Genomic DNA, 24756 nt, shown 5'->3' with positions numbered 1-24756 from the left:
TCTTTGCAGCACCCAGTCCACACACCTTGCACTACATCTCCATCACTCTGCTCTCATCTGCTGTCATGGCCCACAGTGGTTTTCACCCACAGCCCCACTACAGAGCTGTCAAGATGCATTTACTAATTCACCTTGATGCTTGTGCTTGTTATTCCAGCCACGACATCCCTTCCATAGGCCTGGCTGAGTCCCAAAACCCACAGACTCTCCCACAGTGCAAAGTCCCAGGACACAGTCACCGCTACACCTCTCACACATAAGGAATGTGATGGACATTTCACCATTTCTTCATCTTCTCCCTGGAGTTTTGCAGTCTTTATAGATGTTTTCAATAGCACTCAGACTGGATTTTAGAGGTACCAGTCCTACCTCCAGACCATTTCATGGCTGCTGCAAGCACTAGTGCACTTTTTGACATGAAGAGATGCAGCATACTTGATTTTTGTGAAAATAATTTTTTGTGGACTTCAGCATTCTGTTTCCCACCCCATAAAATCATAATTTGCTTCCCAGAAAGTGCTGTGTTCTACATAGAACAGCAGGTCCACTCCCAATAGCCAGGAAAGGAAAAGCTCCCTGAGGAACCGAGTCCTTCAGGACTAGTCCTGCACACAACAATTTTGCCCCAAACCACCCACCAGGCAGGACACAGCCAAGCAGCCAGGTTCTTTCCAGCCCATCGGGAAAGCTGGTTCTGGTTTGCAGCTTGAGCAAGGAGAAGAGGAAGGGAAAGCACAGCAGCAGGTGCAGGCTGGTGTGGAGTGGGGCCACCCTGCAAGCCCAGGACCCCAGGCCCTCAGCATTAATCACATAGAGTGAAAAGCAAATCAGTGGGTGGGTTTTCATCACAGAAAGGATTTGATAGCGAGGGACGACCCACGCTCCCCATCCTCCCAGCACTGCTTGCCACACCATTATATATCATCGGTCAAATAGGATTGAGCATGACCAAGGTGGCTTCATTGCTGATTGACACTAGAAACATCCCCTTACCTTGCAGTATTCATCAATGGGTATCAGGCGCTTGACCGCAACATCACGGATGTGACTCCGGCGGAAGAGGATCTTCCCTAAAACAGGAGAGGTGGGGAGAGAAGAGCAGGTCAGCACAACGCCCAGGAACACTCTCTTTTGAATCGCTCTGTCTATTCCCTGTGCATCCTCTTCTTGTCAAAACCCCGTTCCTTCCCATAGATTAAACATCTTATTGGAATAAAGCATGTTTAAAGTGGCAAGCATGTTCAAGGAAAGAGAAGAGGAAACAATTATCAGCAAGCTGCATCCCCATCTTCTCTCACCAACGTGGCAATGACAGAGGAACAGCTGCTATCCAAGCACATGCCTGATCCCTTACAGGCTGCTGGCATGCAAGTCCTGGCTATGCAGGTCTTGGGCAAACACCGTCAGTCACCAGAGAAGCAGACATCCCTGTGACCACAGGTGAAGTTAAAGAACGGACCCTTATTGCTGGCCCCATGCTGCTCAGCGTACACGGCTCTGGTGAGGGCAGAAGCCCAGCCAGAGGGTTTCCTTCTGTGCAGCTCCCATGTCCAACAGGTCCTCGAAGCCGCAGTGTCGGGACTGCAGCCCTGAGTCAGACCTGTAGGGTTTTCCTTCCTGTCTGGGGTTTATTTGTGTTCTCCATTAACCGGATCCTCCTGCCACTCCATTTCCTCCCCTCTGGCTTGTGGCACAGGCCTCTGTCCTTTGAAGACTAATGGGTCCTAAATGCTTCAAGCTGCTTTCACAGAGAACAGCTTCTCTGGCATTTAAGGAGACAAAAGCCATTTGCAGACAGCGAAACAGACACACATAGAGACTTGGTGATCAAAAGGACTGGTACATGGAAGGATTTCCCACCCATACTTCCCAAAGCACCAGGAACTGGCACTGCTTTGCAATACAATCACCTGGAAAATTGGGTTTTGGGAGCAGGATAGGTGGTAATGAAGTTGCCTCATGTTCCTCCTGACATCTTCCGTACCACAGGAAAGTCTCATCTCTTGTTGTCCCTCCTTGGGTTTCCAATCCCACCACCAAAGCCAGGGAGAGCAACTGATGTCTCTGTCCATGCAATCCCTTCACGTACCAAAGGGGTTACCATGAGGCAATCCAGAAGCCAAACTTGCCACACAACCGAATACCAACACACGGTCTTGCAAGCAACAGGAGAACAGGGAAAAGCCCTCTGGAGAGTCACAGAGCCCTTGGCCACACCATGGCCAGCTGCAGCCCCACAGCAGCACTGCTGGAACCAGAGGCTGGTTGCTACCAAGCTACCTGAGAACAGGATGTGTTAAAACGGCCACACGCTTACCACAATTTTAAAACCAGGGTTGGGTCACCCTCCTGCTTCTCCCTGACTTGTCCGGGATCTGGAACACACATGACTTGCACAGCCTGCCAATGCATCTTTTAAGCGGAGATGAACTAAGCCAACCCAACTTCAGTTTGCAAGGAACATGAATCAGAACTTTATGGAGGAGCCAAATCTCCTGCTAGGCTCAGTTAATGCAGAATGCCTTCGAAACTGGACTGTCCAAGGGAGCACACAGCAATCACGCTCAGTACGAGCTCTGTACTTGCCCTCCAGTGAAATGCAAAGGGTCAGGCCAGCTCATACCAGAAGGATTGCTTCTCATTTACATCCTGCTGACAGCGAGGGGCTGAGACATTCATGGTGGGAAATGCTCTGCTCTGAAACGCATTCCTTCTTGCAGCCTGCCAGAGCCAAGCCTGGCACTCTTTACTATACAGTGAAAAAATAAAACACCCCTCTATTCAATCTGTCTTTTAGATGTTGAGGGTGAATAGCCTGGGAACACAGAAGTTGTCGGGAAAGGCTGAGAGCAACAACCAGGTCAGAGCTCCTTTCCCTGCCAACAGCAATTATTTTCCATCAGACGAGCAAATGATCAACAGTTTTCCCTTCTCATCAGCAATCATAGCATATTTGCTGCACAGGGCTCCACTTGAATGATGATTTTTAAAAAGATGAATGGATCACCATAGTTTCGATGGCAATTGTAAGAAATAGTTGTTTTGGTTTTATGTCTGTCAAAATGAAATCATTAATGGGTGGATATACTACAAATGTATGAAATAATCAGCTCTGGGTGTGAGAATATTTAAATGTTTAACAAACAGATGCTAGTGAATAAGAAAAATAATATAGTTTTCTGGAATAAATATATCACAGCAATTGAAGTGATCTTAAATTAGCCCAGGCACAGAGCACATGAACAGCAGGAAATCCAGCTCCTCTCTTGATTTGCTCTAGATCTGGTATTTTTCAACAAGGAAGTTTATTTTCTCACAAAAAGCTGGGGGTTTTTAATCAAAATGCCTAATTAACATCATTGCACACCTTTCAGTGCTGCCAAGTAGGGCTATATGAATCCTTGACTTGAAAGGCAAGAGAGAGCAGGAAACCACTTCCCTCTGGAAGGGAAAGATGGGCAACTTGCTGGGTCAATGAGATGCAACGTTTTCCTGGACACATTTTCCTTAGACCATATCTGCAAAATGGAAATAATGGAGCTGTCCACTGGGGCTTTTCACATGGCTAAAGACGACATAACACAAGAGAAACACATGACGTTATTCATGCCACATCTGCATCCCTTGCTGCTGCAGCTCAGGGGACACAGGGCAGGCAATGGTGCCCGTCACCTACACCTCGTTCTAAGTGTTCTCTGCTTTACACTTTCTTGGCTGCCTCCAGGAGCTCGTAACAACTCTTAGCCTGGGACTGGGTCACTGTCCTGCTAATTCTCCAGGTGGACTCTCCTCCTTCCTGCTGCAGATGCTCTTTCATGCTGAAGGGGAGGAGAAGGCTCAGGATTAGCTCCTAATGGAAAGACATGGCAAAGAAACGGATGGATAGGCCAAAGCAAGAGGGAAGTTAAGTCTGATGACTGCGGTGGGTAACTGCTGTGCTGGTCCCTTCCAAGGAGCAGCCTGACACACAGGTACTGTGCAGAGAAGGGCTCGGTCACTGGCGCAGCTTTGGCACAGTGTAAGCTGGCTCGGGGCAAAAGCAAGATGTGCACAGCAATGAGGAGAAACATCTGCACAGCAACGAGGAGAAACATCTGCACAGAAAGATGCCAGCAGAAAAGAGGGGAAGGTCTCCGGGGTTTGGTTTTCCACACTGGAGTCTCCCAGTTGGCTGGACTGTTCAGGCAGTAAATCTGCAGCATGAGGGATACAGAGTGACAGCAAAGGGGGAGCAATCTCACTGCCCTTGTGGTATCCAGCAAGAGCAAGGACAACCTCAGTGCAGTTTGGATCCTTGCAAACTCAGCAAAATTTGCTCCAATATGAGAAAAATAACTACCACCTCTACATTTTGTTTAGGGATATCATTTGGAGAGACTCACCTTACTCCTAACATCCTCATGGCAGCGCTCCTGCCCTCAGCCTCACTGTCAGCACGGGGAATATGAAGGGGAAAACGTGAAGGAAAGCAATTCCGCACATCTCACTGTTTAGTGGGGTTTTCCATCGGCTGGTAAGGTCAGCACTGCTGCAGGCTCCACTTCACCAGCTTCTCGCTCTTGCCATGCACTCAAGCACTCAGAAATGATTAGATTTTCTTCTCTACATATATAAGGTTATGCATGAGCAAACAGAGCGGCGAGTCTCCCTCCCTGCTGGCGCAAGAAAAGTCACTGCACAACTAAGAGCAGTAAAATACACCATCCTTTATACACACAAAAACAGCTACGAGTAGACTGAACATTTGTCACCTAGGAATATGTCAAGTAAGTTGATTTTGGAAGAAGAAGACAGAGATAAGGCAGCACTATGGAGTGGCTGCCCTGGCAAGTCTCCCTGTGCAAGAAGTGCCCAGACTCCAGGATGTGCTGCCTCAACCTCTTAATACCTCCAGGGAACAAGTGGTGCCTCCAAGGAGGACAACGGCTCCGAGCACACTCTGTGTACCAGTTACAATCTATAAAGTGTTCTTTCTTCAGTACAATACACAACATTTTATTCCAGTGAATATATTTATTATACATTACATGAACATAACTGGAGGTGCCCCAAAGCGTTGCATGTGCCTTGCTTGCTGTACATTTGTCAGCCCCCTTTCTCAGCAGAAGTTAGGAGCTCTGCAAGCATCTGCTCTTTCAGCACAACCTGGCAGCATTATGCTTCTTCACTAGCATTCTGACTGGAGAAGTTTGACCAACACAACCCATCCTTTAGAGGGAATAAAATTGAGAGAGCCAAAATACATGCAACTCTTTAAAAATCAAGGCAAATGAAGTGTCTCTGGAAGCTGCACTGAAGATGCTCTGTCTGTCCACTTTCCCCTGGAGCCAGAAAGCTTCTGCTCTCCCTGGACTGGAAGAACCCCTCCTTTGTCAAGGCTGCTGTGCTTTGTCTGATGGACTGAGGGCACAGGGTGCAGCGGCAGCTCCGGAGCGGGGGCTGCAAAGCGACACGGCCCCCGCTGCCTCAGCCATTCAGCAAGGTCTGCATAGTGTCAGGGGAGAGCTTGGGGAAAGGGCTGATAAGGAATCGGGGTCTCCGGCAGCCTGAGATAGAGCAGGCAGGCCACAGGAGGGGTTAGTCCCTCCAAACAAACAGGTAAGGCTCTGCAAATTATTCCCTTCTGTGGGAATTCTCCAGGTAGAGCTGAACTTATACTGGGGAGTAACGAGCTGAAAAAACCAAGGCAGAGGCACCTCGACAGCCAAAAGCTGTTACTGGATATCCAGCATGTTGGAGGGGCAGAGAACCTGAAAAAAATCACCCTGCTAAGCACAGCCATGAACCAAGGCAGATATTTCAAGAGTGGAAAACCGTCTGTGCCTCTTGCTTTACCCCGAAGGACTTTCCCCCACTCTCCTCCAGCTCCACAGCCACGGAAAGAATTCACTTCTCTGCACCTTTCAAATCACATCCAGATTTTCCCTGGCACGGGTTCCAAACTCACTTCAGAAAAAGGCAGCCCCAAATGTACACATAATTAATCCCAGCCCACGGAGCAGCCAGCTACGTGGGCTATTCCTAGGATGGGGAAGCAGGCGTGGGAGACGTTTCCAGGAGCCCGGCACTTCGCATCTGTTTGGCAAAGTCCTGCGCTGTGGGCAAACCCGGGTGAAAAGGAGAGAGACCAGCAAAGTGCCTCTGGGGCTGCCCTGGGTATGGTGAAGCATGGAGTCCCATATGTTGTGAAATGAAGCCAAATTAAACAGTGCCCCTATCGAGACAGCCCAATCCACTCTCAGTTTGAGATCCTGCTGGGGCAGGAGCAAAATGTTCCCAAGGCCTCTGCTTCTCTGGCCTACAGAGCCATGCAATGGAGCAAAACAAAAGGTGGTTTGTTTAAAGACAGCTCAAAGGGCAAAAGCAGAGCATCTGCTTCAGTGCAGCACTCTGCCTGGGTAATAGTGGCTGCATGTCAGCAAGGTTAGCTGAAACCCAACAGACAAGGCAACCCTACTGATGATGGGCTGCCAGCCAGCATGGGACTGCTCACCCATCAGTGCTGCAGCAGAGATGCCTCTTAGGGCATCTTACCAGAGCAGAAAATAGTAATTAGGACTCTTGCCCCATCTCCAGCTCTGATGAAGACACAGTGGGACTGGGGAAAGTCAGGTGCTGTGGCTAAAAGGGGTAAGTTGCTTCCCCACTTGCTTCAAGGGGTCTTTGTGGGGAGCTATCAGCAGCCCCACAGCTGTTCTGGGAGAAAAGCCCCAAAGCATGTGGGCAGCACTGCTGCTCATGCTGAGCGGATCAGATGGCTGGGAAGGGCGTGGAGAGGAGGCATCAATCTGCTTTTGGAATCTCACCGAACCCCCTTTCTCCTCCTCCCTTCTTGGGAGTTCACTATTGTCTGTAGCTAAAGCTTCCTAAAAAGCAATTTTACGGCCAAAGTTATCTCAGCCTCAGGCAACCCCTCCTTGCTGAGGCTCACGTTCCAGCGAAGCAGACTGGCCAGGATCTGCTCCAGGCCACTCGGGCTGTACGGAGTTTGGAAGGCTCCGCTCTCCTTATAAAAGCTGTTTCCTGAAAGATCTGGCACAGCCCTTAGGCGGCAGGCCCAGCTGAGCTCATTTGTTTTCTTAGTTCATTCTTTCCTGGGGTCTCCACACCATCATCTCCCTGCCAACACGCACGTAACCCTTGCTGTGAACTCCTGCAGGCGAGGACGGAGCTGCCCAGCACCATGTCCCCGGGGCCACACAGTGACAGGTCTCTTCTCTCTCACAGTTGCTCCTGGGACGGCAATCGGTGCCGTGCATGGGCTGGGTGCCACCAGAGCTGTCCCAGGGGCCATCCTCAGCGCCACACAAAGCCAGGCAGGTTGTGCCGGCGGCTCAAAGCCAGCAGAAGTAGCCAAGAGTCCACTTCAGATCCCGCTCTGTGGCGGCAGAGGCTTTTCAGGCACGGGGCAGCAGCACCACGATGTCCCATCAGGACAAACCGGACCCCACCAAGCCGTGCTATGGGATGAGGGTGGTGCCAACACCGGGGCAGGGACAATCCCTGGCCCCAAACATCAAGTGCAATTGCTCTGCTTCAAAGGACCCAGCGTTATGACTCCACTTCAGAAGAGCTGAGTGGGCTGAAGGACTTGCACTTACGAGAGTATTTTCTGATACCATCAAAAACCTACTTCAAATGATCAAAAGTCTCTAGAAATTTCCAAGAAGTCAGATCCTTGAAGCAAACATTAACAAAGCGAATCGACACAAAGCAAACAGAGCTCTTTGTGGGCTGGATGTTGTAACTACAGAGTAAGCATGGAACTCTCTTCCCATTCCAGGAAACCAGCCTGACAGACAAACCCAGATGGCACCTTCTCAGGTCGCGGTGGTGACTCCGAGTTTGGGACACTTATGGGTTTGCTAAGAAAGCCAGAGCTGCAGGAGGTACAGGGTCACAGGAGACGTTTTTGAGAATCATAGTGGCCACAACATCTAATGTTACATTACAAAGGGCTTCCCAGAAAGCAGCGTACTTTCAGTAAACTACTGGAGCCAAATCTCCACTGGTAATGAAATTCAGATGCTAAAAATGTTGTTCAAAACGGGACTGGGAGCAAACTACAGTACTCTCAGAAGCTGAACACAAAACCCTAGCAAGTCTAAGCATACCAGAGCCATGTTTTGCAGGGTAAGAGACCCAGGGTGTTTGCCCTGAGCTCACCTGGATGGCACTCCCAGGCAGACAAAGTTTGGGTTCAGCTCCCATGCTGGGATCTTCTCCCCACAACACCCCTTGTCCTGTGCTGGCACCTGAAAGTACAAGTGGTAAAGCTGCAGGTGCCAGTTGTTATGTATTAATAGTCTCTCTTTAGCTATTGCAAGCCACCGCAGAAATGAAATGTCAAGAAAAATGTCTGGAAGAAGCACGGACTAGCAGTTTTCCAAGCGAACATGTGACTGAAAATGGTATTATTTAATCCTGTCTCAAAAGGGCAAACGTCTCTGCAGAGGACACGCACAAAGGCACAAGCTCCCCTAGAGGATGGTCATCCTAACTCCCCAAAACTGCTTTCTTACACAAGAGCCAGGCTTCTTTTTCCAGCAACTCCAACCCCCTTTTTCCTCCAGCGGAAATCCCGGTGACATGCCTCTTAGCGAAAGGAAACTATTTCAACACCAAGAAGAAGGAATAAATATTGATGAGCATGCTGTGAGAAGCAGTGCTCCGACCAGGCTGCCCGAGCACGACTGCTCCTTCCAAAAATAGCAGCATTTTGGTGGGAATGTTCTGCAAGTGCAGCACAGCCAAACCGTATGTCCAATTTTTCCAAGTTATGCCCTTCGCCAATTTGGCTTCTACTTTTTCTCCCCACTCCTTGCTGGCAGGAGCACTTGAGCAGCAAAGGCTTTTCTGCTGTATTAACGTCAGGTGTGCTTTGCTTTTGCTGATGTTACAGTGCAAGGACATGTTCAGAGTTAAAAATCCCTCCACGGGAAACCCAGACAAGATTTTTGCTCAGAAAGGGTGTAAATGATTTTCTTCACACCAGTCAGTGAAAAGCAAAGCCCACTAAGAACCTTTATGATTCTAGAAAAGCCAGGAAGCAGAGCACAGCACAAAGAGCTGCACTAAATGGATGTGACAGTCACTGGAAGTGATTATGGTACTATGACATTTCTAAAAATGTCCATCAGCTACTTGAGGGCAGGCATGAAGACAACTGTGTGGTCAAAGCCATTAGGGATGGGTGCATGAAGCACCCCCAAGGTCCACTCAAGCCGGGTATTTTTGCAAGACACATTCGGGTTCTGTTTTTCCCCGCGGCAGCAGCACCAAAGGGCGGCCACAAGCAATCCCTTGCACCACAAAGTTTGCCATGGACCGGTGTGTCTGTTCCTCGGGCACACACACGCTCAGCCGCACGCTGGGCTGGCAGGGCACACGTCATGCCTCAGAAATCCTGGCTGTAGGCAACCAGTCCCCATCATCAAGGGAGGAAGCCAAGGCTTTCGATCGTCTTGATTTAACGTGCGGAATTAATTGTTATTTCCTTCTTTCTGGATGGCCCTTTGAGTTGCACGGGACAGGAAAAGCAGCATATGAGCAGTTCCTGGGGAGCCTCACACCATCCTCACCCTGTGCTGTGCTGGTCTGGCCCCTTCCGAAAACAAGCAGGGTGCAGGGGGGGTGCCACTGGCAGAAGCTGTGCAAGGGGGGCTGCTCAAAGTCCTCTCCACTAATGATTTCTGGAGGGACAGAGAATGACTGAGGAGTTTAACATTCACTGGGCATATTGCTAACAAATACAGATGTCTTAGTGGACATAGCACAGGCCAAGAACTCGTTATTGCTCAGATGGTTCAGGAGATAAGAGCTAAAGCATGTGTATGCTCACACACAGGTGGGGAAAAACCTCCTGCCATGCCACAACCAGCATGGGTTTTCTGGAGCCCACTTGCCTACCTGGCAGAAAGGGGATGATCCTTTGCTTGGGGTCCTTCTGCCCTCCTTCCATCGGAAACTTGTCCAGCATTTGCATCTAGAAAAGGAAATGCAAGAGAGGTGATTAAAGTCAGTGATTAACTTGCACGACACAAAGTCAGTCTCCCCAGGAAGAGGTGAAGCCCCTTCCCCAAACCAGTGGTGTCCTGAGACAATTGTACACAGCACCATCAGCTGGGGCACAGTGACCTGCAGCACCAAGGGAAGCACATCCAAAGCAGGGCCAGAAGCACAAGATCTCAGCATCACCTCCACTATTTTCAAGACGTTTCTCACCAAGGAGGTTTCTCATCACTGTCACTCTGTTCAGCACAGGTGATTTATGGAACACGCGCTTCTCCAACTACTAAGTTGCCTCCTGATGGACCTCAGTCACTAGTTCTCATAAGGTCCCCAAAAAAGGAATATTTTAAGCTCATTAACTCAAGCTCACTTTTGTGACATAGTCAGAGAAACTACTCCATGAAACTACACCATGAAACGATGCCACAGAAACTACATCAGAAACTAGTTTCTCCAAACTAGACACACACAGAGCCCTCAGCGGCTCCTCACAGGACGCTCCTCCCAGTCCTTTCACCAGCTTTGTTGGCCTCCTCTGGACGCATTCAAGGACCTGCACATCCTTTCTAGGCATGAGCCGGTGGTTGAGGAACAGCTAAAAACCTACTCCAAAGAAAACAACGCCAGTGCTGGCTGTCACCATGGCAGGCCATTTGCATTAGCTGACTTGGACCCACAGGACCAACCCATGTTTGCCTGCAAAAGGCCATGAAGTTTTGTGTCACATTCGGGGAACGCTTTGTGCTATGCAGGCTTTGGGAGATATTTTATGGGATCTTCAGCATGCAACCAATAATTTCCTGACTGATGTGACTGTACTTAGTATATTTAGTCAGCAAAGAGTTGTGATAACCAGCTCTTGCTGAGTGCCTGCACTGGTGCTTCAGCACACGTACACAACCTCCTTGTAGCTGCTATGATGCTTAATACCAACGACCTGGCAGGATCCATGTCCTCAGCATTTCCTGTGCTTGGTCTTGCTGGAAAACACCATTTGGATTTGGCTTTGCACTTTACACAGAGCAGAAAAGAGCAAAGAGCATGCCCAGTCATCCATCCAACTGCTCAGATACTCTCTCCTTTGGAAGGAAGGGGAGGGAGATGCAAACTCTCCCTTGTTTTCTCTGGGGTGTGGATCTGAGCTCTGTTTCCCATCACCTGAAGAGCTCCCTGGTCCACTGGGTACTTGATATGGGTCTTGCCCTCTCCCATTGGAGCTATTGCAATTGCACTCCGCGTAAATAATTCAGCACTTCAGGAAGCACTGGAGACAACCTGCCCAGGGAGTGTCCCGAGCACCTACAAAGTCTGAACAGCCATTCTCCTCTGGCACAATTAATATTTGAAGAATTCCACGCAAAGAGGAAACTGTGCAACCAGAGAGCCCCAGCCCATCATCCCACGAGAGGACGAGCACCACCGAGCAACCGGACACACCAGCCGTGCTCTCCCGGCACCATCAGGAGTCCCAGCACCACGGGGAGTCCCCACAGCCCCAGAGATGTGTCCCCACTGGGCTCCCTGCTTTTCATGGCTCTTGTTCTTTGGCATTTCCATTTCCACATGCTTTTTACAGGAGGTCTCTGCTCCTAGCTGCGGGCTGTGGACTCCTCTGCTGCTAGGTACGAGCTCATTTAAAGCGCTGTAATGCTAAAGCTAAGCTCTTCTTGTCAATACAGTCCTCTGCACATGAAATATTTGCCTTATTTTCTCTTCTTGGATCTCAAATGCACCAGGATAAAATTATTGAGACTTGGTGGAGAGAGGGCAGAAGGAAGGAAGTATTTTTCCCACATTTTGAGATGAAATAAAAACCTCCCTCAACACTCCCAAAGACAACAGGAAAACCAGAAGCAGCTCTCAAATATTCTCTTCAAAATGAAAACAACTCAAAACCAGGATGACACTAAGCACAAAAACACCCTGTTTGCAGCTTCTTATGGAAACACGTTTTAAAGGGTTTACAACAAAGAAAATGAGCAGAGATTCAGCAATAACTGGGGACTGCAGGGACATTAGCAGCAGCCACAAAGCGAGCTCAAGCATGGCCGAGGCGGACTCGCCTCCCCGGGGCACCATGGGCTCCCAGGGCAGCACCACTGCCTCCCTGGGCACACAAAGCCCTCCTGCTCTTCCCTCAATCCACTAAAATAAAGGATGACACCGCATCCTTGCTACCCTGCAAAAGCCCCGTGTTGTGCCACGGCGGAGAGGTGCCTCTGGCCCTGCTCCTCCTGCTGGGAAGAGCTCGGGAAAGCTTGTGACTGGCGAAGGGCGACCAAAACAAGTCGTAAGCGCCGCACATCTGATTGCTGTTAAGCAACACAATGCTTGAGTCATTGGAAGCTTTCCCCTCCTCTCCATTTTGAAGGCAAGTGGAGGATTTCGCGCTCCCAGGAGCACTGGGAGCCTCCAAGGCACAAACGGTGCGAGCTGTGTTCTCCCGTATGCACGTGGCTGGGCTGTGCCCGCGGCCAGATCTATTCTCGACCATGTGAACCCGCCAAACCCAGCCAGAACTTCAGCCCAGGCATTCTCCATTTCCTTTTTCTTGACTGAAAGTGCCTCTTGCGGTGGCCGCTCAGCAAGTCAGAGGTGGTGTGGGGACCCTGCAGCCCAGCCCGGAGCCACCAGCATCACCCCAGCCTGACCGACCCCACATCACCCTCCACGATCGGTACCACTGTGTCTGTGCACTCACAAGCTGCTATTTTTCTCTTGTTGGACGGAGGAAAAGAGGCTGCAAGGTGCTTGGAGCACCCTCTGTTACGCACAAAACAAGGAGAAGGTGAGAAAGGAGCAAGGCAGAGTGGCCGGTCCCACGGATCCCACCCAGCCTGGTTGCCACATCATGCAGTTTCAGAGAAGGCACAAGCAAATACTAGTTCATCAGTTTTCCTAAGCATAAGCCTGTGGTTGTAAAATAGCTAAAAACCTACTCCAAAGCAAACAACCCCAGCGTCGGCTGTAAGCACGGCAGGCAGCTTGCGTTAGCAAGACACAAGCGCACATGTCTGCAGAAATCCAGCCCGTGGGTCACGGGCTGATGGTTCTTCCGTAGCGCTACACGCCATAAAGCTGCAGTGGGGAAAAGCACAGAGCAGCGAAAGGAAAAGGTCAAATCCAGAGCTCAGAGATGCTCAGTAGACCCGAAGGAAGCCAGCTGGCGGGTCTCCAGTTTTTGAGGCTCCTTGTACCCTTCCTGGCCCATCTTGCCCCTGCTGATTTTGCAGGATGGGGACTACAGCACAGGTTGTTATGGTGCTCTGGACCAGGAAAGCCAAAGAGAGCACGCACAGCTGTGGAAAAAGAGACAGAAAATGGGTAAAAGTGCAGCAACCCCACAAGTCCTGGAGGAGGGATGCACCGACAGGCATCAGAAGATGGTCTGCAGAGACACAGGCAACGCCAACAACAAGGCAGAGCAAATCTCCTTGGAGACCATCGTTCTCCCCAGCCTCCATGGGGAAACGTGCTCTCCAGCGGGTGAGGAACTGAGGAGGCAAGGCAGCTGGCACACGGAGACTCCCACAAATCATCTCAGCAGCCAGGGTTTCCGTCCAGGCTCCAAACAAGCCCGCTCACATCACAGTCCCAGAAGGGAGGACTTGCCCAGCCACCCACTTGCCCAGTGAGAGGGGGAGATGAGGCAAGAGGCAGACAGACACACAGCCCTTCGGAGCACTGCAGACAGACACAGCCTTTCAGAGCACTGCAGACAGACACACAGCCCTTCAGAGCACTGCAGACAGACACACAGCCCTTCAGAGCACTGCAGACAGACATACAGCCCTTCGGAGCACTGCAGACAGACACACAGCCCTTCGGAGCACTGCAGACAGACACAGCCCTTCGGAGCACTACAGACAGACACACAGCCCTTTGGAGCACTACAGACAGACACACAGCCCTTTGGAGCACGTCTTTCCTTGCCAAGCATGGGAGAACGCAGAAAAGCCAAGTCTGGCTCTCAGCAACACACTCAGCCAGGTCAGGAAGAAAAATGAAGGAATAAAGAAACAATAACCCTATTGTTTCTCCCCTTCCAATATTATTTTTAAGCATTTATGACAGAACCTTAAAATATATATATATATATATATATATATTGTAGCAGATGCAGTTTAAAGCATTCTGGTGTGCACTTATCACACAGGAAGCGGTTATCTCACACTTTTCACCCCGAGCCAGGATGGGGCTCAGATGCCCCAGCAGCACATCCAACCCACAGCACATGAGGATAAAGGATGTTTACCTGCATCTACGTCCACTGCCAATCTATCCTATCAATCAGCTGTTTCTCATATTAACCCAGAAATGTATGTGCAGTGGGGCTTTCTGGAGTGAGCCACGGCAGCGGGTCTGTGGGAGAACACTGTCCATTAATGGGTCAGTGCTACCGCCGGCGGGGCCACCCGGGCAGAGGGAGCCTTTCAAAAGCAGCTTTGTATCAACAGCTAACACACTGGCAGACAGCTTCTTCATTACCAGGAAACTCATGAGATAACATCCTAATTGGATCAATTAAGAGTGCCGAGGGCTGCAGGGGATTCCGGGGGGAGGGAATGCATGTGCTCAGCAGTATTCCCAGGAAGCAGAACGTTTAGGAAGGGCTTTACCCAAAGAAGAGCTGGTGGTGTAATGCCAGAGGGATACACCAGGTCTAAGAGCATGTGAGCATGTCCTATCGCTACCCAGCCAGAACCAAACTCCGGGAAGTGCCTGAAATAAAACCAAAACGCAACCCTCAAGACAAACTCCCGCAGGTAAGAAGGTGTGTCATCATTTGCCTCTTTCCCTCTGCTTTCTACAATAAAGTGGGAAAGTTTTCCCCTCCAATATATAAAGGTGAGAAAAAAAAAATATATATTCTTTTTAATATAATCTGATCTGGTGGAAAGAAAATGCCCGGGTGAAATGGTAAACACAGAGGTCCTGCATTCCCCCAAAAACAATGAACCAGAATGGCACGGGATTGCTCTTGCAGCAAGTCCTCTGCACTGGGGGGACTGTGGATTTACTTTTGCCAAGCTGCTCTAAAGCCCAGGCCCCCCCTCCATTACTGAATGTCAGGGTTTGCACGGCACGAACCAGGGCTGCAGAGAACACACGTCTTTGCCAGCTTATGGAGGGGATGGTTGTTCATGTCACCGAAGGGCAAGATGTACCAGCACGGGCTGGGGGCTGATGAAATACCCAGGTGAGGAAAGCAAACTCTGCCGCTCTTGCACAAGAGCCAGGCCATGGGCTGAGGGAAGCTCCTCTTGCTTTTATCAACAGGATTTGCTTTGCCTGCGTGATGGAGGTTTGGCATAAAACCACATTCCTCCTTCTCGGTCTAGCAAGCGAGAGCTGACCTAAGCCATCTATCCACCAGACATGGCTGTTATCCAGAGCAGAGAAGTCAGCTTTTTACACCACCCGAAGAGAAAAGGGAAAGAGGGAAAAAATATAAAAAGAAAAATAATAAAAGTAGTTTAACAAAAGGCTTCACAGTGCGGCTGAGTGCGTGGCAGCAGAATCACAGGAGGCTCTTTGTCCTCCCCACTGAGAGAAGGCAGCGGCTTGCCATGGGGGAAAGATGGGTCCCAGCCAAGCCTGCTCTCACCCCACACTCCCAAACTCCCCATTGACCCCGTCCCTCCTGAGAGGGGTAATGTGTGTGCCCTGCTGTCCCCATAGGGACAGGGATGTTCACACGCGCCATTCACCCTGATCTCCACTCACTGGGCACTAGTCAGGTCTCTTATAGGAAGAAGAGTCCTCCTCCAAATTTGATCCACCAAGGGACAGCATCTCACTGATCTGCAAATGCAGTGGGAAAGGGACACGGGTCCAGCAATAATCTGCCGTCACAGTAGCACCCGGGGGATGTGGCAAGGGACATGGCTGCGTGCTGAGAAATGGAGACTTTGCAAACGTGCCCCTGCAGATCAAAGGAGCCTTGTGCCCCGAAGGCAGCTGGTTTGGGGAACATCTGCCAAGCAGATCGTCTGGGAAAGACAATGACATCTGGCAGCGGCTCACAGGCTACTGATGTTTAGTCTCTTTACGATCATACAAGAGGCAACTTCCCTGCATCCACGTGGAATGTCTATGAAAAACGGGGAATGAAAACACAACAGCCCAGAAGACAGAAGGAACAACATGGAGCAAGCTCAGACCCCAGATGTTGGTGATGCTGAGTTCAGGAGATCAAGCCAGGGGAAGGACTTCACTGGTGTGGCAGCACATAAATGCTTGTTCCATGGCCAAAGTGAGCTGTTCAAAGACAGTAATGAGAGCTGAAAGGGGGCACAACTGAGCGGTCTCTTGATGATCACAGTTTCTCCCCAGTCCCTGTTTTTCTGGTGCAAGGGATGAGGAGTTCAAGTGCATTTCACGCATTACCAGGCAGAGGCAATCCTGACCTCCTCAGCACTAGGGAATGGCATCACAGAAGCTGGATTGTGAAAACTCGACAGAAACTTTAAGCATCGCCCAGCAACAGACAAAAAAGAATTAACTGAGGTCAGAGAAAAAAGGGCTGCACGACTTGGCAGCAGCTGCCACTGCAAGAGAAATTTCCTATGAAATCACAGGAAGCGTTTGGCATCGGTGTCTGTGAACAGCTTGGGAGAGCGGGGAGGGCAGGAGCATCATCCCCCCGGGACCGAGGCACCTCCAGGTCTGGGCCACCCCGGGGTCCCTCCCGTAAACCCCACGGGGCAGGTGAGCTCTGCCAGCATGTGGGGACTTGGAGAACACGGCAGCTTCACGTCCACAGGTTTGGTCCGAGTGCAATGGTTCTCCAAAACCAATTGGGCAAAAATCTTCCACTGCCCAGAATGGGAGATGTTTCCAGCCCAAGCATTTGCTGATTCTCTGAGAAGAAACCTCAACCATGCTCAGCTCCAGCAAACACAATCGAGACCACGACGAGCACCGCATGCTCCCTGGGGATGCCGGGATTCCCAGCCAAGGAGGCACTTGGCCCCAAGAGTCTAACCCTGAAAAGCCTGTATTAACCTCGGTGTAATGAGCCTCCTGTTTTATAATTACAGCCTTGAAACTTAAACTCCCAGAAATCACTGAAAGATCATAATGTTTGTTTATCCATGATGAGAGGATGGGAGTTTCTAGTCACCGATAGAACCGCTGCAACCAAAGCCATGTGCTGTTTGCAGCAGATGGGGAAATGAGAGTCATGGAAGGAGAAATAAGCTCACCTCCATCTTTTCCTGTCTGAAATAAGCTCAGCTCATTGGTATCTCTCTGGTTAAACCAGGCCCTGCTCCCGCAGAGACTTCTGTGTCTGTTCTGTGCTCATCTACAAAGTGCATTTCCAAGAGCTTTAAATGAAAAAAAAAAATCAAGTTTTAAGACATTCAAAGTCTATGTGTTTTCAAAAGCATCAAGCGGCTCTGGGTGCCCACTCTGAGACACCCAGAATGGAACCAGAGGGCAGACAAAGCTGCACCTTCCCAAAACCCAGCTCCAGGAAGGCATCAGGTGAGACATCCAAAGGTGGGGGGATCCAGAATCATCTCCCATGTTTAGATGGCCCAAACAACTCCTGAAAACCACTTATTTCTTCCCCTCCTTTTGTAAGCCTGTCAAGAATATACTTGGGAGAGACTAAGGAGAGAGTTTAGCGTTCAAAAAAGAAAAAGCAAGCATCTAACTTGGAGAAGAGCACCAAAAGATCTCCTTAACACAGTCACCTCACGGAGCTGCAGAGTCCTTTTGTCTGCTTCTTGGGTGATTAAAATATACCGCTTTTTACATTTGATTCATCGGTGCTGAATCCTGGAAATCATCCTTCTCTTTACAGTACTTTACTAATCCATTTTCCACTTCATTTCTGATAATTGCAGCTTCTGGAGGGCATTAAGCCAGGTAGGCAGGCCCCAGACTGCACAGATGAGCACTGAAAGCTGCAGCTGTCCACACAGGCACCAGGAACACGGCATTAACACCATCAACCAACCAGCACGGCATCCATAATTCACCACGGCGACCCCACCATAGGAAATGACTCTTGCTGGTGGACGTGCTTGGGAACGGAGCAGCAATACCCGGGGGGTGACGCTGGTCTCCACCGCTTCCTCTTCCCCATCCCGTCCATGGGAACGTCCCCTTGGCACAGCTGGGGCTGTGTCACCCTGGGAAGTGCTCCTGGAAGGAGCTGTGGAAGAGCTGTGCCAGCTGCCCCACAGAGCCACCACCACAACCACCCACAGAGCTGTCACGGCAGTAGCAGCCCTAGGGAAGCTGCAAAGATGGTTCATGTTCACCTGCATCCTCCTCTCTAGCATCCCAAAGTATGTCTCTGAAGACTGGGAAGTCATGAGATTTACATTCTATTGCAGAAATGGAAACAACAGTGGAGAAATATCAACACTTCTGCCCTGTTGAGCAGCCAAGGGATGGGGCTGTGCAACAGCGCTCCAGCCAGATCTTGTTTCACATCTCACACAGTGCTTCGCACCAAGAGGCAACATTCAGTCAAGAGTTTCAGCCACCGGTCACAGAGAGACTCCATGGGCACACCACCCCAATCCAAGCTGCACGCTTGGCCAGTGACTTGGCCTTTGCTTCGCCCCCTAATGATCCCGTTTCTCTTCAACCCCTCCCTTCCCAAAACCCTTCTCCACTCCAGAGGAGGAGAAGCAGACCAGCGTACATTCCTTCCCCGAAATTAATGCAAAGTTTTAAATCTGTGGCAGGCCCAAACGTGATGAGACAAAGGAGGAGGTATTTGAGCTACAGGCAGGGTTGCAAGAGCTTGGGAGATAACTGCTGGTCAGAAACACCAGCCTCATGACCTCCTTCTTGCATCAGACTTCTTGCTAACCATCTGTTTTCCCTGTTGTCCCTTCCCTAAATACAAACCCCGTCTTCCAAGCAAGCACAGTCAGCAGAAAGGCCAATACGGAGAGACTTCTGCTTCCATGTGAGGGAGGATTTCATTCTGCTTGGCTTCATGGGGGTGCCCATCAAGAGCAGCTCCACAGCAGCCAGTGCAATTATGCAGGTGGAAAAGGAGACACTGCAAACCCCCAGGGTTTAACTGGCAAAACCAGGGTCTCCATGTGAAACAGATATGTCTTAATCCTTAGCATGACCATGCTCCTTTTTTCAACCTCTCCCACCTGACAATAAAACTCCCTGTCTAACAGAGACAGAAGCACTTTGCCTATTAAAATATACCTGGTTTGGCTAATTTAATATGGTATCAGCACTGAAAAGTGACATTTGAATGAAATATTTTTCTTGCCCAAATCCTAAATATCCTATCAAAGGCAGTATTAAAACAATAAATTCACCGGCCTTAAATACACCTCCAAAATTTAATCTCCAAGATCTAATTTCCATGCTGCCAAGCAAAGACAGCCATAAACATCATTTGGAATTCACTGCTCGGTGACTCACTCCTGTTTCAACGGCCTGGAGATACCGCACCAGTAAGGCAGAAAGGCTCGGGAAGGTGGAATTAAGGCAGGGAAAACTCCTCTCGTCACCAGAGCACAAGGGAGAATGTTTTCCAACACAGGTTATCACTCATATTGCAGTCATATATAACACAAGAATATAAAAGTTATGAAAAAAAAAAAAAAGGGGATGGAGCAGCAGCCCAAGGATGTGCTGGGAAAATGAGAGGAAGGGGTGCCAAGCATCCCACAGCACCTCCAAAAACCCCATGGTGCTGAGAAGCAAAGCCTCAGCCGCTTGCAAGGAAACCGTGGAGTCACCACGGCAGGGACGGGTCGGCTGCCGGACCCGCTGGCACCACGTCATGCTTTCCGTCGCGCTTTCCCCTCTCTGTTTTCTGGTTAAGGAGGTTCCCTGTCCCCAGCTGGAAGGCGTGAATCACAGAGGAAGGGCAGATCCCGCACACCCATCCTTCTGACGGAGCAGCCTCCTGTGGCTGGCACAGACCTGCCTCCCTCGTCCCTCCTGCAGGACACCTGCCACATACTCGGGAAAAGTCTGCGCTGGATCCCAGGGGTGGGAACGAGGAGCCAGGCGAGCCTCGGGGCACAGACCATGATGGGGCAGAGTGCTGGGAGGGGAGAGCGGGCGGTCAGATTCTTCACTTGCAGAGAGATCACTGCAGGACAGCCCCACAACCACATCTCGCTCCGTCTCTCCCAGCTCTTAATTTCATCTCCCACTCACCATAAAACTGCACAGATGCTTCCCCTTCTTAGATGCTCACAATGTGTGTACGGCACACACTATGGTCAGTACTATATTGTATGGATTTAGTGATGTAAATGGATCCTGGACACTTTACTAAAAACCCAGCAGTGTGAGATACAGACTCCTTTGTGCTGATTTACTGTTATCAGTCCTCAGCTCCTCCTCATCACTCAGCTTGAAACTGGCTTGTTTCAGACCCAGGGCTGATGCCACATGATACAAATTGCAAATCTTTGCACCAGAAAGCTGCACCACATTTCATGAAGAGCACAGCGGAAATGCTGGTGCTCATGGCAGCCCCCAAACCCATGCAAACCTCACCAAACCCCCGGCCATAGGCTCCATAGGCACCTCCCCAGGGATACAGCCACGGGCAGGAGGGGTCTGCCCATGAGCTCCTGCCCTCCTGGGGATCCTGCTCAGCCCTCCTAGGAATGGGGCACCTGAATTTCTGTGCCTTTTTCATTAAATAGCTGGGGAGTGGAAGGGCCTTGGCTCACCCGTGAGACAGGGAGAGGAGTGTAACCCCTTGCCTCATGTTATAGGATGACTTTTTAACACATCGCCAAAAGCCTCACCAAATAAAACCACCCCGGATTATGAGCAAGAGATCTTAGCTGTGTTCCTGAGGAGCTGAAATTGTTTTAACTGCCCCATCTTTCTGCCTCCCCCCTCCACGGGTTACACTCGGCACCACGTCCCCTTGGATGGCGCCCACCAAACGACGTTACGCGTGGGACACGTGTTCCCCCAAGGCAGAGAAGCAAAGGCTGCAAACACCAAACAGAGTCTCCTCTGACTGCTCTGCCAGGTTTCCAGAGGGAAGGAGATCAGGGGGTGCCAACAGGGATGAACGAACGGAGCGTGAGCTCAGGAGCCGGTTCTCCTTCGCCGTGGGGCCACCATGGCAGGGCCAGGCGATGAGCCTGGAACAAGAGGGGACTGTCTGATGGGAGCTGAGCGGGAGCCCCCGGAGCTCAGAGCAAAGCAGCAAGAAGCAGAACTCAACCAGAGGCAAGGGTGGGGTGCATCACAGAAACCTGGTGAGGGTGCAGAGACACCCTGCAGAGCTGCACGCCTAGAGCAAAGGGCAAACGCTGGCCCTCGGCTTGGAACAAACCAAAAACCGTCAAGCACCGTTACAAGCAGCTGCTCGAGAACCAGAACCAATTTCCACCACGGACACGCGCTGGCGGTGCCGCCGGGTGTGCGCTGGCCCTGGGAACCTCCATCCCACAGCGGGGCCGGCGGCGCCGCTCCCCGGGGCAGGGGCGGCTTTGGGCAGCTCGCAGCCCCGCTCGGCTGCCGGCACAGACCGCGGCGGCTCGGCGGGTACCAGCCAGAGCCAACCGTAACTCCGCTGACCTGCCTTGGCACGAGCGCGCACGGGAATGCGCTGGCTGCTGGCTGCCAAATGCTGGAAAGCTATAAATGGGAGACATTTGGAGAGGGGAAAAAACGAAGGAGCCAACTTTTAACTGGGCTGAAGTGCATTTGGCTGTACGTGTTCTTTGTGGAGGGACTGAGGAGGAGAATTATGAATATCTTTGAAGCACTGCTGGAAAAATACCGGCTGTTTCTTCTACAGAGATGAACATTTAGTGGAAAGTGTTTCTTTTGAGTTACATTATGGCAATTCACCTTTTCTATAGTTCTGCATACTGCGCCTAAGCTCACAGCTCAGTGCACAGAGGAAAGAACGGTCACTGGTGCTTTGGAGCAGCAACCTCACTGTAGGAAGCTGTGGGTTTTCTCTTGTCCTTGGTCACGCAAGGGCCTGTCTCTCATGATCCAGCTGCCTAAGAGCAAGATCCTGGTGATTTATTTTTGTGGCAGGGTGAAACCACAAAGTACATTGCGCACGCAACTACACAGAATTTTGCTGAACTCCGTAAACCCTGGAGGAAAAAAGAAATCCCCGAAGTGTTGAAATAAGATCCCCGTTACGAAATAGCTATGGAAAGCCCTGTTTACAAGCCCTGGACACAAAAGACATCCATCTCCCACAGACACAGGGTAGCTCAGCTGCCTCAGGGCTTTCTCACTGAAGATGCCGTCAGGACAGGGCTGGACCCAGAAAAGGGGTGAAATCCAAGTGGTGCCTCCGCTTGTGTTCCCACCTGAGGGAGCCTTGTGCTGTTTGGGACATGTTACTCAGCACCTCTGCCCCTTGCTTTCCACATCTGGAGAATTAAGATAACACTTACTTCACCTTTGTGAACCACAGGTCCTGCTTAAAGAGCGGAGGAGGAGGAACGCAGGCAGAGGAAGGTAAGCACAGAGCCTGCAGTACTGGAAGCAACACGAGGCTCCTTTTAATTTTACAAGAGTCCAATGGCCTGAAACAGGCTGATGAGAACAATTCTCCGTGTGCCAGCTAGTGTCTTCTGAGCCCATTTTAACATAGCACTTTGCTAAAAGCCAGTCCAAATAAATAAGATACTGACTTTCCTCCCTTCCCATCTTTGCCTGGTGGCTGCACACACACAGCAGGTGAAGAACCCCCTCCAGAAAGGGCTAATCTGTCTTCCACGTCGAGCCGACATGCACAGACCATTGCCTTTTGCCAGCTTTCTCATAAAAGCAGAGGCACCACTTCAACAGCCTATTTTCTGTGCGTGTGTGTTACACACAAAGCTGTTGGCCCCAGCGCTCGCAGGACGGTCTCCAAGATGACATCGCTCCAGGTGGGTCAAAGCTGAAAGTTTCCAGCTAAGAACCTGACGGATTTGTTAAACATATGGAAGAACGAGAGGACTGGGAAACACACTCAGTGCATGTGCAGAAGGGAGTGGGTGAGAGAGCCAGAGCCATTTTTAAGGTTGCTCAAAATGCTCATTTTTTCTGTCTCTGAATCGTGCAGCGAGCGCGCTTACTCCAGCCTACGGCACATCTCCATCCCTTGGCTCTAAATTAAACAGCCGCGCAGATAAGCAGCCACACAGCATCACCCTGTCCCGTTCTAGCCTTCAGCTGGGACAAGGACTGAAGGCAGAACTTCTGACTGCAAGGGGAAAGCCCTGGGGTAACCTGTCCCCAGGGAGGATGCTCCTGAATAGTAATTTCATTGTTAATGGCTTGCAGCTGCCTGCCAGAGGACAAAATACTGCTTGGGTGGTGAGAATGCAGGACAGGGTGTGAATGGCAAAGGCTGCTCCAAGGGGGAGGTTTCAGACCCGGTTCTGTCACAGCTCGTGAGTTTTGCTGTCCAGGATGCAAAATAAAGTAGGACTGAAAAGAGCCAGGGAAAGACTCCTGGTTGAAGAAAGAGCAGCTGCAGTAGAAAGGAGGGGAGGTCTAGGACATGGAGCGTCTACCCGGGAAAGAACAGGGGTCTGGTAGCAGCAAAAAATGTGTAAAAAGGTCTGGATTGGGCATAAGGACATTTTAGGAGCAGAGTGAGACAACAGTGGCTCTTGGTCACATGAAGACTTGAAATGACTACCATCGTGGCTGGTGAGCTCATAATTACAGAGTGGGGAAAAAATGTTTCTTTCTTGGGGTTTCCATAAAAAACGCAAAAAAACCAAGCCAGTATCTGTTCTCTAAGTAACCGCGTCGCTCCTGACAGCCAATGGTTTCAAGAGGATCCTTCCAAAAGACGTGTTAATCCCCCGCTGGGAGGTGCATCCAATGCGGTCCAAGGGAGCCCTGCAGCCACTGCACGGCTCTTCCCCGCTGGCGGGGCTGGAAACACCTCTCAGGCACACAGCACCCTGTGTTCCGTCTCTGCCCCCCGGAGACGGCCGCTCACATATCTGATTACCAGCCGCCATTTCCAGCGTACCTGCCAGCTCCAATTAGTGTCCAGAAGACAACTGGCATCCTTGCGAGCATCAATCTTACTGCCTTTATTTCTTAGGAACGGCATCCATCTGCTCCCAATAGCTCACATCTGGCATCCTGAGTGTTATGAAAGAGCCTCAGTCCTATTTGAAGGAAAGTATTCCTCCAGTCAAGAGATTCATGCAAAACTGAGTTTAGTATTTGTAGTTAGAAATTTACAGTTACCCCCGGTTTCAAACTTCAGAATTACAATTTCATCTAGGGTTTGTTTCTTAATCCCTAAAAAGTGAGTCTTATGTAAATTGCCGTGTGATGGAAAATGCTTATGGAGAAAGCAAGGGGGAGGAGAGCGGGCAGGAACCCCAGCTCAGAGGATCTACAGGAAAACCGCTCCCGAGCGCATCCTGCTGTAACATGCGGTCTATAGGAGGCGGAGGAATTCCTTATTTTAAGCATTCCCTTCTCAATTTCACTGCCTGGCCTGAGCACACCGATCCTTAGACATGAGCAAAAGGTTCTTCACCCAGAGGTGCTGGACACTGAACAGGCTCCCAGGGAGGTGTCACAGCCCCAACCTGACAGTGTTCAAGAAGAGACTGGACAACGTCCTCAGACACACGGGGTGATCTGTGGGGTGTCCTGTGCAGGGACAGGAGTTGGACTCAATGATCCTTGTGGGTCCCTTCTGACTCAGGACATTCTATATTTCTAGATATAATTTCCTGTGATGAGCCCAGAGCAGGAAAGGGTACGACCCTCGCGTTTCCCAAGGGA

General features: G+C 50.5%; 1 protein-coding gene across 1 annotated transcript in view; it reads right to left on the bottom strand.

Annotated features, from left to right (window-relative positions):
* Positions 1-24756, bottom strand: part of SH3PXD2B (SH3 and PX domains 2B) — a gene marked incomplete at its 5' end in the record, with an annotated part of 67441 nt that overhangs the window by 25906 nt on the left and 16779 nt on the right. The window contains 2 exons of the mRNA XM_080353071.1: positions 994-1070; positions 9910-9985. Coding sequence (XP_080209197.1) covers positions 994-1070; positions 9910-9985 — 153 coding nt within the window. The remainder of the gene's footprint in view (positions 1-993; positions 1071-9909; positions 9986-24756) is intronic.

This window comes from Nesoenas mayeri, assembly GCF_963082525.1.
Source record: "Nesoenas mayeri genome assembly, chromosome: 14".
Lineage (NCBI taxonomy): Eukaryota > Metazoa > Chordata > Aves > Columbiformes > Columbidae > Nesoenas > Nesoenas mayeri.
This window is presented reverse-complemented; position numbering and strand designations above follow the sequence as displayed.